This window comes from Poecilia formosa, unplaced genomic scaffold, assembly GCF_000485575.1.
Source record: "Poecilia formosa unplaced genomic scaffold, Poecilia_formosa-5.1.2 Scaffold182, whole genome shotgun sequence".
In the NCBI taxonomy this organism is placed as follows: Eukaryota; Metazoa; Chordata; class Actinopteri; order Cyprinodontiformes; family Poeciliidae; genus Poecilia; species Poecilia formosa.
The window spans coordinates 1,234,265-1,249,237 of NW_006800121.1; the positions used below are offsets into that span (position 1 = coordinate 1,234,265).

A 14,973-nucleotide genomic window follows, 5' to 3' on the forward strand; every position below is an offset into this window, starting at 1 on the left:
ATGATGAAATTCTTGACCTCTCTGCTGACTTATGTGGTGTTGTGGTGTGGCTTTTTTTCCCCAGTAATGTTCTCAGACAAACCGCTACGGCATCACAGATTCATACCGAGGTCAAAATTTGGACACTACAGTATTTATTAAGCAACCGTGTCACTCTGACACCTTTACTTAGAGGTGTCAGAGTAAAGGGGTGTGAATGCTCTTTAACTCACTCAAGTTAAATAAATGAGTTAAATATAAAATTCTGCTAGCATTGAAGTTTGTGATAAAATGAGTTCAAGGGATATGAATGCTTTTATTGTACTCAAATAACATCTAAGAATTGCAAAACGAAAAGTTTTAAATTTCTGACTAAAATAATTTGGTTTATTCATCTCATGTAAATAAATCATTGTAAACTGTCGAACTGTGAGTGCTTGATGGATCGTTTTCATGTCTGTAGTCATCACAGTGAGAGTTTTTGACAATTTCTGCAGTGAAGAGAGAATATCGCCTGCACACATGTACAACACTCTTTGCCTTCCTATTGTCTGTGACTAACTCATTTCTGCACATTAACATTCATAAGTTGCTTTTAACCGTACATTAGAGGATTCACGTGGGAGTGTGGAGGGCGGGCCGTATCTTCAGGTGGACTGTGATTCCTTAGGGGAACGCTGCCTTCAGGTTTCTGCATCATTTCACTCTGAATCATATGACCCGTTTTCTTAATAAAACCCCTAATATGCTCCCCCTCAATTCTCAAACAACAAAAAAAGTGATTATAGTTATTTTGACATTTTGTCAAGACCGATATTGGTTACGATCTTTGAGGTGAAAATTGCACAACAAATCCTCTTTATGAAAATATATTTAAATGTGGAACCAGAAAGGGGGGTTAGGGGTCTATTTTTGTCTGCTGTCTATCAAGTGCCCATGTGAGTTCATGCATGTGTGAAACCTGCAACCGCAGCAGTGGAGAGAATACGCACCTGCATCTGGAGCTCTATGGTAGCACAGATGTCCAGAGGGAGGCTACGTATTCTCGGTTCTTGTTAAAGTTCTGAACTTTCAAATCAAAAAGCCAGAACAAATTATATGCCTAAATTGTTACTCTAGTCTCCATTCGTCCTGGGACTTAATGTAGCATTTTGACCGTTACCGCCATTGTACCCAACATCTTCAAACTATAAGAACGTCTTAGTATGTCATTAAGTTTTAATAATTTTCATATCTTAATTTTTCTTTTCAGAGGAAGAAATGAGCAGAAACCAATTCAGAAACCTCGAAATTAAACAAAATGAGACAAACAGAAACCAACAAAAACAACATCTAGTTTGTGTCTCGATTTTGTTCGGTCTTTGGTTTGTGGAATGTCAGTAAGATAGCTATGCTCTTTTTTTTTTTTTGGTTTGTTTTATGAGTAAAACAATTATTAGAGTAACAATAAAGTAAGAAAAAATAAAACTAAATGTTTTGCATTTGTTAATAAAGCCAGAAACTCTCCATCTACAGGACTGCAGACTAAAACTATAAACTGCTTTAATCTTATTCTAGGAAAACACATCAGTGAAAATAATCACTTGATGCCTCAAAGCTGAAACATACACAAATAACCTAATGAATGTTTTATTGTATTTTTAGTAACACCTAACATAATTTACATCACATGATTGTTTTGCGTCTCCATCAGAAACAGGTTGGCAGAGTTCTTTAGTGCTATGCATTGGTCTCAACTAGCCTCCCTTTTGTTGAAGGGCAATCTTGTTTACAGAGATTGAAAGATAATTCATTTTATTCGTTGTTTGCATTGAGTTATAAATTTTGGATATTTAAAATTTCTTCCATTTCCAGTGTTATATCAATCAAATCAATCAATCAAATTTTATTTGAATAGCACATTTCAGCAGCAAGGCATTTAAAGGTGCTTTACATAATTAAAAAAATAAAATAAAAACAGCATGTGACATTGAATAAACAGTAAGAAAGAGAAAGAGATTTTGGAAAAAGAAAAAAAAAAGTAAAAAAACATACTTTTGTTTTGTATATGTCCATTAAAAATAATTGAGAGGTTGTACTTGCATCATAAAGCCATTACCATTGCAGAACTTGAAGATATTCTGTAAAAACAATATCATCATTTATCGCAATAACTTCTGGGGCAATTTATTGTCCAACAAAATTTGCTATCATGACAGACCTACCCGTATTTTCCAGACTATAGAGCACACCTCACTATAAACCGCACCTACAATGTTTTTGAGGAAAAAAAAAAACACAAAAAAAATAAATAAATAAATAAATAAATATAAGCCATATATAAGCCACTGGTATCTCCGCCGCTCTCGGTTTTCCACAAGGACACAGCAGAGGGCAGCAGAGGGCTGGGTCCTTAATAAATCTGCTATTAAGGACGCAGAGTCTCCAACGCAGAACCATAGTTTCATTCACGCCGAGTTTACATGGAGCGGCTCTATTTCCCTCCTGTACTGCCAGATCGACAGCCCTCAACTTAAAACTGCATCTTTTTCTTCGTGTTGTTTCCATGATGAGGTATGAGTTTGAAGAAATTTCTCCTGCTGCTAGCATGTGTTTGTTCTAAATGAAAATCAGCACTTTCTTCTTTTATGTCCAATTCTGACTTCCAATGATTCACTTCCTGCTAAAGCACCCCCTGGTGGTTGAAGAAAAATCCACAGAAAAGCCGCACCGGGCTATAAACCGCATGGTTCAAAGCGTGAGGAAAAAAGTAGCGGCTTATATTCGGAAAAATACGGTAATTGGAAATTGCTTCATAACCCTTCTGAGACTGATGGGTAGCAGCACTTGGATCTCTAAGATTAATGCTTTTCCAGTGTGTAAACAAACATCTCTACGCTCCAGTGCAGCAAACAGCTAAAACTCCTAGATTTACAAAAGTTGCTGTTTTGACAGTTATGAAAACTTTCATACAACCATAAATTTAAGTTAAACATTATAATGTCCACTTTTTTTTTTTACTTATTTCCACGTCAATGTCTATCCTTTCCCCCTCTCTCCATTCCTTTGTTTTATCACAGCACTCTCCTGTCCAATTATATTTCCTGCCAACGGCATTAGTCATCTCCCGCCAACACACAAATCAAACACATGCTGTCATGTTATTGGAAATGCTCTGTGATAGACAGGCTTCAGAGTCACTTAGTTGGTGAAACAAAAATTTACTTTCTTCCTTGAAATGATCCACACAGGAATCTTTTAAAACACGCCCATGCCCATGTTTAGTCATATTTAAAATAAACGTCAACTGTGCAGCACATTAATGATGGTAATAATAATAATAATAATACATTTTATTTAAACATGTCTTTCAAAAAGGATATATATTGTACAAACAAGTTCAAAACAACACATGAACAGGTGATTTTAGCTTGTAAATTAGCTGCATTACAGGCCATGCTATTTATTTTACCTGCAGACTTTTATAGCATTTTGCATTGTGTTTGTTTCAAAACAGGGTAAATGTTTAAGAAATACTTTCTTTATCATCCTCCCCATCACTGGTAAAAGTTTAAGCAAATTCCTCTATCCAGCCACAGAATACAACTAATTGACAGCTTGAAGCAACAGGTGGCTTAATAGGGCAAATATTCCTTTACATCTAAAATGCAAAAACTGTTGGGTTTTTTCCTGCAGTTTTGAAACCATAATTTTTTTTTACACCTGTACCGCTGAACCTTGAAACCATAAATCAGTTCATGTCCGACATGACGACTGTAAAACGTGCACAGTCCTTCAACCTCCAAGTTCTATAGCATTAGCAAGCTGTGGGCCTGAAATGTAGGTTTCATTAGAGGACATCATCCCTCGACTTCTCCCACAGGGAACCCATCCTATTAACCCAGATCTATAATTGAATTCTTCTTTTATACATACATAGCTGACAGAAGGGAAGAAAAGTGAGAGGCAGTATGGGAATTGAGGAACTGCGGACAGAGAGATGATCTTGCACACACTAGGATTAACTGTTTTCACTCTAAATAACATTATACGTCTGTTTCTAAGTTGATGTACATCTTGGTTAATTTCCTCTTATGCACAAATATAAGCCCTCCGCTCTATTTCCATCTCTAATAATAAAGTAAGCAACTAGTTTGGAGCAGAGCTAGCCTACATTCCCAGGGACTGAGGTCATAAGGTCATGAACTTATTAAAGAAACAATATGATGATGGTGACACGGCCCCATAATTAAGAGCAGAAGATCCCTGGGTGGATGAGCTTTTAAAATAGACAACGTGTGCGGGAGATATTTTCATACAAGGGGAGAGCTAACAGTATACGCCTACCAAATATAGAAATGTTCAAGTGTCAGAAATGAAGCCGGTGGAAAATAGAAAGAAGATGATAGAGGTGGATGGTGAGATTTGAGGTGACAAATGGAAAAAAAAAACCAAAAGCTTAATGCTGGCTTAAAAATAAGAGAGGAGATATTTGGACTAGTTCTTTAATCAGTAAAAAAACAAAAAGCAAAAAGCAGATGAATAATCAAATACTCGTATGTTTCACCCTCTACGAGATTTGTTTATTTTTTATTTGAATAATATCGCCTACATGGCAAATTAAAGGTAATTTATTTATATCACCAAAACTGGGCATTTTACCTGCGGTGTGTGAGCTTTTTACTTCCTTATATTTTCTGCAACATGCGGTTTTCTTTACTAGCTTTAACTTGATGTTCACCAGCTTTAACATATTTTACAAACCTGGACGTTTGAGCCGGATGGGTCAGACACAAACGCATAACGTGACGTCAGACTAGTGTGATGACATAGTATGGTGCACTATTTTGTCTCGTGCTTGTCAAAAGCAGTGACTTTTTTCTGGACTGTGTTGTGTAATACCGGACAGTGCCATCGTCCAAATGGACCTACCCAGGAATGTTGCCGTACCAGACGGTTTTATGATTTTGTGATGTAAACAGAAAAAATGGCATCATGTTCTTTTCTTTACTGTGACTGCTAGAAAAGTACATGAAAAAAGCCTTGCAGAAAGACTATGGTGAATAAGCCAATATAAAATGGACTTTTGCAGAAAAAGTTTAAAATTTCGAGTTTCTAAAAAAAAAAAAAAAAAAAAAAAAAAACAGATGCTAGCAAAGAGAAGAAGAAGAAGAAGAAATGTTGGAGAAAGAGCTCGGCCCTGTGTGAGTTTCTTAAACTAAAATGATAAAAGAGACGCTGTTTGAACCACATCACCAAGAAAGAAATGCTACAGCAGTGAGGTGAAACGTGGGGAACAAATAACTGAGGTGGGTTTTAGACGCATATACAGCCTCATCAGTCAGAAAACCAATAGGCAAAACACAAGTTCTTCCTCTGGAGGCGTCTACGCTCGTCAGGCTGAAAGTTGAAAATCTGGGGGGTGTGTATAGCTTTAATAATCTGACTGTACTCACGTCTGAGGCCGGTCCTTTGTCCGCGCCTGGACAGGAGAAAGTGACAAACTCATGGCAGCGTTTATGAACCACGAAACAGCACACTGTGAAAAGAGTGTGTGAGAGAGAAAATGCATCAAAATTCAATGTGAAAATTTCACATTTATTACATTTCTCTCACAACAGTTGTCAGTAAAATACAACATGATAAATTCTCCCAAAACGAGCCTCAACACTGCAAACCAAAACGTATCAAGAGAGGAAGAAAAAAATGGATTCTGCACCATTTAGATTAAACTGACCTGGAGCAACACATGAGTATTATTAGCTAATCACAGTCTCTCACTGAGGATGGAGACGTCTATTTCCACTTTTCTTCCAGCTTAAATTACTAATACCTTAAAAAAAGGCAGAGAGGAAAGGCAAGTATATCTGTACACCATCATTTATATACAAGGCAGCTTACAGTGTTTAACCACAAAAGGAAATGCAGTGAAAAACCTCATTAAAGGCAGGAGACAAAATCGAAAAGTCATTTAAATGAATGACTCTTAAGCACAAAGTGACAAAGTTGCTTATTAAAAACACTTGTTGAGTTCAAAACTCCCAAAACGCCTGCAGAAAAGGCGTTCGCATTTCGCTGGAATTCTGCTGATTAAAGTCAAACACGTCAAGCTAAAACTTGTGCAACTTTCAGAAGCTAGAAGAACTACAACAGATGGTGCCTGTGATTAGTCTCTGTATCGCAGATTCAGACTAAGATAACTCCTCCTTTCAGTGGGGAGAAGGATTTGAATCACAGAGCGACTTCTGTAAAAAAATAAAAAAATAAAAAAATGGCGGAGGAGACCTGCTGATGTTCATCCCCTCTAAAATGGCCTCTCCTTCCACTTTATCTCATTTCTAAGAGCACATATAATCCAATACAGTTATAAAGTGTAAAATGGCGCTCAAATTTCAATTCTTCTTTGCAATTACTCAAATAGTGATCCAGAAATAAATTGTAGCTCGTCAGCTACAACAAAATAGTCACGCATGACCAAATGGATAGAGGCGTCCGCCTTCCTCTTTTGAAAATAAAAAATGCAAACAAAGAGGAATAACTGCAGCTAAAATAAGCTTCGTTTGCGGGCATCCAGTCCGTAATGTAGTCAGACTTGCATAAAACCACGTTGCGAGTAGAAGACGTTTCGCTTAGCATCACCTCACTCGTGCTGTGTTATATTGTTGCAGCTCTTTGCCGACGAACTTTGAAGGGTCCAATTACAGATTTTCTGCCTTTTAATGACTTCCTTCCAGGAGAAACGAGACTGAAAAGCTCTTGATGCGAGAGCACTTTTGACTTGACACAAATGTTTTTATTGAAATTAAGGCAAATTACAGATGCTCTTAGGGAGACTTCTTGACTGCAGTGACTTTGCTCTTGGAAGCAGCACTTATATGAGAGTATTTAAAAGCTTAAGTAGTGGAACAAAAGGATCCTGTGGGTCTGTCTTAACACCTACACTGTCTTTGTGTAACTCCTGCGGCATTGTCATTTAGTCAGACGGCCTATTGGACGCACAATGGGCACCGTCTCCTTATCACAACAAGCTTCCTTTCCGTTTCTGGGTTTTCAACAGCTAAGCAAGCGTTACACTTTCTCCTCCCTGGGCTCCTCCAATTTGCAGAAAAACAACAAGGAGTCTACATCAAAGAAATCTTATGCAATCTGCAGCCAAATGAGATGAGAAGCGTGACACGGTTCCACTTTCCAGGTTGGTAACAATCAGCGAGGCACAAAACGTGGAAACGCTGATGCACAACGAGCCTGTCATCTCCACCCCGATCAGTGTCAGCTCCACTTGACAGCCAAGACCAACACAGAAGGGTAATAACATCACAGACACTTAGAGAAATGGTTCGTACGAAAATGCCCTGGAGTCCACACGCGGAATGACAGATGGGCCCAAAGAGACGCGCTGGATGTGCAAGCAGGAGGTTTCACGAAAGCTCAAGTCAATCCAGGTTACACCACACAAATCTGTTCACATGAATTCATTGTAGCATTTTAGATTATTTTTTTAAAGATTGTGCATTTCCAGCTGATTGTTTTGTACACTTGACACTGGGCAGGCAGCAGCAACACATACAATCTACTCTGAGCATAACATTGAAACATTTGGGAATCTTTGACAAGATTTATGGCATGAATGTTTGTTTTTGTTAATTTTGGTCAGATGTTTTTGAACAAAAATAGATTTGTGATTTCAGTCATTTTGAAGGTCAGAGTATAAAATTATCATAGAGTAATTTTATAGCACAATCAAGTCACTTTGTTACCTTCAGCTGGTCTGGAAATCCTGTTAATACCAAAATAACTTTAAAAAAAAACTTGACTTTGCATTATAGCCATGAAATGGGCCTCTGTCTCTTTAAGAACCTCCTACTCTTTCCAACACACTGCCTTCAGTACGTCACTGGAACAATTCTTCTCCGTGACACCATTTACAACCCTTCTTAGGAGAATTGAACTGAGACGTAATTTGTATGATGCGCAGGTCCACCAAGTTTTGTTTAATTGCTGCCGTCGCTGGTGTAGGAGGATTACGGTGGACGGGTTCACTGTGGGGCTGGGCTGGAGGCTGAAGGTCCTAGGAAGAACGTTGGGTATATTAATACCAACCATTAAAAGTATATATTTTATTCCACATTTATCTTTAATACTTGGTTAGGTTTATTAGTTTAAGAATTGGTAATGATGTGGAAAAGACTGCAGGCCATTTGGACTAAAATAAAAAAAAAAAAATTACATCTGTGGCACAATTAACAGTTTGTAAATCGGTGTTTACGATTGCAAAGTTGTTAGTTTCAACTAAAGGAAGCTTAGCAGAAAGTTAAACAATTTTTTTTATTATTGGAGACAGGTTGTCAAAATTAGTTTTGAATTAAAAAATAAAAATACGTACAAGAATACCTTCTGTCAGGGCGAAACTGTAAGCGCATCAAACACTGTTTATCCAGAGTTTACATGTGACTGTGCACACTGCCAAAATATTTTTAAAAGCCCATCAACCGTATACAAACAGTTGACTGACAGATATGTGATTATTATATCACTCCTTATGGACATATTTACTGTCAATAATGAGTTCAAACAGCAGATGCAGAGGCAGATTAAAATGTGGATGAATTAGATGAAAGGACTGGGGGAAGAAGAAAAAAAAAAGCCCACCACATATCTACACAGAAAACGAGTTCGGGGACACTGGGCCTGCATCTTTATGCACCAATCTGCACCAATCTTCGGCAGCACATCAAGGCTAATTTTAATCATTGTTAACGTTTACTTCAAAAAAAAAAAAAAAGAAGATAATTGGTGTGTTGGATCTCTGTATTTTCAGCCTGAGGGAGAGAATACAGTAGGCCACATTGGCTGCGAAAATGAACTTGCCTGCCTACAAGATGATTCAGTGTTAGTAAACTACGTTTGGGAGAATGTGCTCAAAATGTTTCTCACTGCCAACAGACACTCGCTTTAAAATCAAGATAAAGTGCAGACTCATGGTACCCAGGGCATACGTCTCAGCGTGTTCAGGACATTAAAGCAATAAAAACAAACATTTTGGAGGTTACAACATATGTCCTGAGCTGGCAGACATAAAGGTGTGGCAAGGATTTAATGAGGTTTCACTGAAACCAGGAAGATGAAGCAAATCGCATCAGAACTAAAGTCCCTAAACCGGCTCCCTGTAGCTCGGAGAATAGACTTTAAAATACTGTTGTTGGTTTATAAATCACCAAATGGTTGTAGCACCACAATACATTAAAGATCTGCTGCTGCTGCTGCTGCTGTTGTTCTATCAACTCTCCAGATCACTCAGGTCTTCTGGTTCTGCTCTGAATCCCCGGAACCAGAACCAAACATGGAGAAGCAGCATTCAGCTTCTATGAATTACAAATCTGGAAAAAAAAAAAAAAAAAAACTTGCAGAAAACTGCAAAACAGCTGAAACACTGAGTTAAAACACCCCTGATTAGAGCCGCCTTTGATTAATAACTGGAACATTGATTAATATATTAATATATTTGATATGTATTTGTGCTTTATGATGTTGGCTTTTAATGAAAATGTAGTGTTTATTGCAGTTTGATAACTGGTTACTGCATTATGTTTTCAATGATGTAAACAAGACTTGAATTTTTTTTTGAGTATTTCCAAAATATTATGTAAACATAAATATAGTGGATATCAATAATACTTACATTCATTTTCTAGTCACAAAAAAAAATCTATTTTTTGATTTATAACATGACCTGTCCTCAATGAAACATTGTCATGTTAGTATAAATTAATATCTAAGCACCCGTTTAGCAGAAATCACTGTTTAGTGCACTTTTGTGTGATTCAGTAATTGACATTATATATATATATATATATATATATATATAATAATAGTAGTTGCTCTCATTTTTCTCCTTGAATAAATTTACCTTAGAGGCCAGATAGAGGCATCACATCTCAGTGAATTCTTCTCAGCGGTTCTGAGCGGAGCGAGAATAATTAACACAGAACACGTTCTCTACTCTAACACACATTACAACACACATGTGCACCTGAATGGTACTTCACTCCCACGCAAAATTCACTCTCTGGTTACACCACCTACACACAGCAGTGATACTGTATACACACACACACACACACACACACACACACACACACACACACACAGAAAGCCTCCCCCTCGCTCAAACGACATGAGATTGAAAACAGAACGTGCAGGTGGAGGGATGCGAGTACATCTAGGACTGGTGTGAGCTGTTCGCACAGATTGCTTCAAGGCGACTGCTCTTTTTGGGCTACTGCTACTGCCAAGTCCTTAACAAAGCACACAGTTACACACACACACACATACGCACAATGATGGGACTAAAACTGTGCTACGCGTTCTCCATGGTACGATTCGGAGGCCAAAACAAACAGCACATCTGAACAAAAATAGCACCGGGACCGAAATGTGATCGTATTTTCTGTAACCAGAATAATTAGTAATCGCTTTATCTAATATTTACCAAAAAATAAAAAATAAAATCCAACTGTCTGACCCCATGCGTTTAAAAAAATGGATGATGGGATGAGTCTAATTGTGTGAATGAATACAGAGTAGCAGGTTGAAAATATAGGTGGCTAAAAAGGAATGATTAGAAACAATCTTGTGGATCTGAAGGGAGTCTTTCGATCTGGTCTGATTCATTTCCTCAGGTGGAAAATGGCTTTATCTTTAAATTATTGAACGCAAAGAAGGATGTTTATTTTTTCCTTTTTTGAAGGATGATGCACAGAAAGCCAAAGAAATATGAAATTTGATGTTGTTCCAGTTGACACAACTTAACCCGGTATTTACAGCTGCAATATAAAAATAGAAACCTTTTTATTTCGTTACCGGACATAAAATCTGACTAAACTTTTATTTAGTCACTATTTTAGGTCATCTACGACCTAAAATAGTGACTTTTTTGGACCAGACGGAGTGTTAGACGAGGACCAGTAAGGCTGCACAGCCAAATTAGCCAACAACTTTTCCTCCAGCTACAACTTGTTACTACCTACAATTCGAACTAACACTGAGCGACATTCACCAACTCCGGAGCTCCCCAAGGGTGTGTGTTAAGCTCACTACTCTACACTTTTTCCACACCATTCCTCCAGCTACTGTAATTTGAATCTCATTGTGAAATTTGCTGAAATGATCAACGACGATGACCACATACCATACAGGGCCGAGGTAGCCGCATCGTGTGACGACAACAACATCAAGAAGACAACAAAACTCTCTCTCCAATGGAAGCGAGATGGCGGAGAGCAATACTAACTTGAAATAGCAGGGAATAACTATTTCGGAGGACCTGACTTGGGGCAAAACATTTCCTCAGATGTGGGTAAAACAAAGCAACGCTTGTACTCCTAGAGGAAGTTGAGGAGTATGCTAATCCCAAAGCAGTTGATGGTAAATATTTTGTAACTTTGCCATCAACACTGTTTTAATTTATGGATTTTTAGTGTGTTTTGCCAGCTGCACCGAGGTTGTCAGCAGGCTCTCCAGGAGGTGGTAAAAACAGCAGTGAAGATTTTTCCAGAAATCAGAAATCTCCCTCCGTTATGTCAGAGGAATCCACAAAAGTTATGCACAATTGGCTCCACTGAGCGAATCATCTGTTGCATCTGCTGCCCTCAGGTAGCAGGTACAGGCCCATACGTACCTGAACCACCAGACTGGCCTACAACCTGTACCTTCAGGCTGCTAAACCTCCTTCTTCATATATACAATGTCTTTGATTCAACATATGTAAATATCTGGTTTCAATTACTCTTCATTTGAAAAATGAGCGTTTCAAAATGTTGTCACAACCCCTGCCATTTTTTATAGAGTTAATAACAGTGATCAGAAGTTTACCAGCTCTTACAAATTCCCATTTTTGTTTTTTTTTACTTTAACATCTAAACTGGTCCTATTCTTATCTGCTTGCTGCGCTTTAACAAATATTCCACATTTAAGAAATGAAGATGTGGCACATATTCCCTGATAGCAGTGTTAGATTTAATTCAGGATAAAGTGACGGGGTAACAGGATTATTTCAATCCATGCATCAAAACAATCACGCCTATGTCCATTTCTTAGAGCTCTGTTTTGTATTCGCTTCACATAAATTTCTGCTCTCTCCCACACAAGTCCTAGTTTCACACATCAACATTCTCTGTCCTGCATATTTTTTGCATATTTCAACACTTCATTTAGCTCAACAATGAGACTGCATGAGTTCATGCAACATTCATGTTGATTAAAAAAGAAAAAACAATAATTCTTGCTTCCCGCAGCTGGGAGGAATCAGCAAACACTCACAGACGCCAACTTATTGTATGACATAATGCATACTAATGTCTTGTTTGCTACCATTTCAATGCGCTTTGTAATGTTTTAATGTTGCTGAGAGTTTTTCACTCTGACCAAAGAGCAACCGGTTTCTGTCCGAAGGGACAGCATGCCACTGCTTGCTCAGTCATCGCCACCATTTCCAGAGCAGATTCTGACTTCTGTGGATAATGATTTATTTTTATTTTTTTACAAACAATACAAGATGTAACATTAACAAATAATGTGAATAACTGTCAACTTCATCAGAAAAAATAACAACAGAATGAAAACAGTTCAATCAGTCATGAGAAGTTTGAATAGGTCACAACAACAAGCCTCCAAGGCCATAACCACCCAAATAAATTGACGATTCATCAAAGACCTCTTTCACACCTTCCTCCAACCTCTCGTCAGAACTACTCTTGAAGTCTTTCCATGCCATTCTTTTCCAAACAGTACACACAGATCAATACATGGACAAACCCAGCTCACCCCTATGCTGGTCGGCCTTTGCCAGCATAGCACTGAGAAGTGGCTTATATGATATAATGAGTCGATGTGCAGTCCCACCAGGTGTTTGCTAATTGCTGCTGGCTAGTCTGTAGGAGCTGAGTGAGCTGCAGCTTGAAGGCGGCGCTCGGGCCACCCAGGCGCTTTGCACAGCTGAATGGTTGCTACGGAAGGTAAGAAGATTTCTCAAACATGCATGGAAGAATCAGAGCAAGACTACAGGTATGTTTTTGATGAGGGAATAACATTACAACATGATTTAAAGCTCAAAAAGTAGATTTCTTATAATACTGCCCCTTTCAATCTTCATCCATTTGTCTTTTCAGTGGGGCAAGAGGAAACAGAAAATTATGCAATCTCAGTTGCCGCATCCATCTTCTTTATCGTACATTTCCTGGATCATACTTCAGCTGTAGATCACCACAGGGCTGCCACAAGCACTGCTTCTCTTGTTGTGTTTGGATTTCTGCTCTTATAAGACACGGAAAATGAACCCAGAAAATAAACAGAAACCTCCACACCTATGTGTCTGCAAATTTATCATCAAGAATAAGTAGTTCTTGTGTAATTGTACACATGATGTTCATAGAGAATATCAAGTAAAAGTTTTGCAAGCCATTGCTGAAGAAAAGCAATAGAGTTTGCAGTTTGCAACAAGTCGTGAAGAGGGCATGTAAGAGGAGTCTAAAATTTTGGCAGAAAAAAAAACACCTTAAAACTGCACATAATAAAATAAGGATCTGAATGTAAAAAGCTAGTAGAGAGCCAAAGATTTCCATCTGGAACTGTGTTGAAAGGCGAATCCATCAAGTATCAATTCAGGGGTGAAGTAGTAAAAATGAACGCCACACTTTTCAGATTTGTATCTGTATTAATAGTTTTCCGCTTACTGCTGCACGTTTACGAGCGAGCACAGCTGCAGTCACAAAACCACCGAGCCTGTGGCTTGACATATTCATTCACAGTTTTACATGTTTTCTCAATCTATGAGCGCCAGTCGCCCGGCGTTATTACGCAACAACTTGTAGCAAATCGATATCAACTTCCCGTCATGGTCCCTGCATTAGTGAACAAACTGCTGCTGGTTGAACCTCCTCTGCTTAAAGAGTCTGCTTTAAATTTTTTTGATTGAATAAAGATAAATAAATTAAGTCTTGAACGAACAGATGTGTGAGATTTCAGTCATGGCACTCTCATTTCCTCATCTCATTTCAGCATCATCTATCTTTAACCTCTTCTTTCCACAATTTGTGATCTCCTGCTCCTTTCGCTACTTATTTTCAACTGCATTATTTTCCACCGATCTCCTCTCCTCTGCTCTCGTCGCTCCAGTGTGTTCTGTTCATGAAATGTTGGCAGAGCACGGCTGTTGTACGCAGCGTTTCCCTCTAATGAAGTGCCAACATGTGTGTATTTGTGTGTGCTTGCGACACGTAGTGACAAGCTGTACAACGATGTCCCAGATTTAAATGCCGTCGGATTCTGCAGCCGTGTTTAGAGCGAGAGAGATTTCCATTTTCTAGCGTCTCTCGACATATAGCCTCGTTAATGTGTCATAAATAAGTTTTTATGTAAGCGCAGGCAAACACACTGCGTTCTGTGGTTCAGTTTAGATCACAATCTAAACATTTGGTTGGACATGGGTTAAAAAAAACAAAAAAAAAAAACAAAAGTTTAAAAGCATGTGCAGGCAAACACACTGCGTTCTGTGGTTCAGTTTAGATCACAATCTAAACATTTGGTTGGACATGGGTTAAAAAAACAACAACAACAAAAAAAAAAAAACATACCAGTCTTACAAGAATATTCAAACCCCTAAGACAGCATGATGATGCTACCGCCATATTTCAACGTTCTTCGCCAGATTTGATTCGTTTTTTGACTTTGGAAATAAATCACTAAAAAGTGTTAAAACAAATACATCCATTTAGGATGTTAATTATACAAAAGTTGAAATCAGATTTCATTTTTGGGAGCACTTTATTTGAAGGGGTGTGCATAATACAGACATAATACTTGTCATAAGCATGAAAGAGTCTTCATGAATGTTTATGACTGTTGTCATGAAGTGTGATTTGGTAAATAATGACACTTTTAATGCAAGTTTTAATAGAATATCACATTAAAAGTGTAATCATTAACCAATAATGCAGAATTGACACATTTAATGGACGT

At 38.0% G+C, this 14,973-nt stretch overlaps 1 protein-coding gene across 2 annotated transcripts in view; it reads right to left on the bottom strand.

Annotated features, from left to right (window-relative positions):
- The window catches only part of prkcbb (protein kinase C, beta b), a 93,237-nt gene that overhangs the window by 49,453 nt on the left and 28,811 nt on the right, over window positions 1–14,973 (bottom strand). For both annotated transcript variants that reach the window (XM_007565756.2, XM_007565755.2), the window contains exon 3: window positions 5,415–5,497. In XM_007565756.2, coding sequence (XP_007565818.1) covers window positions 5,415–5,497 — 83 coding nt within the window. The remainder of the gene's footprint in view (window positions 1–5,414; window positions 5,498–14,973) is intronic.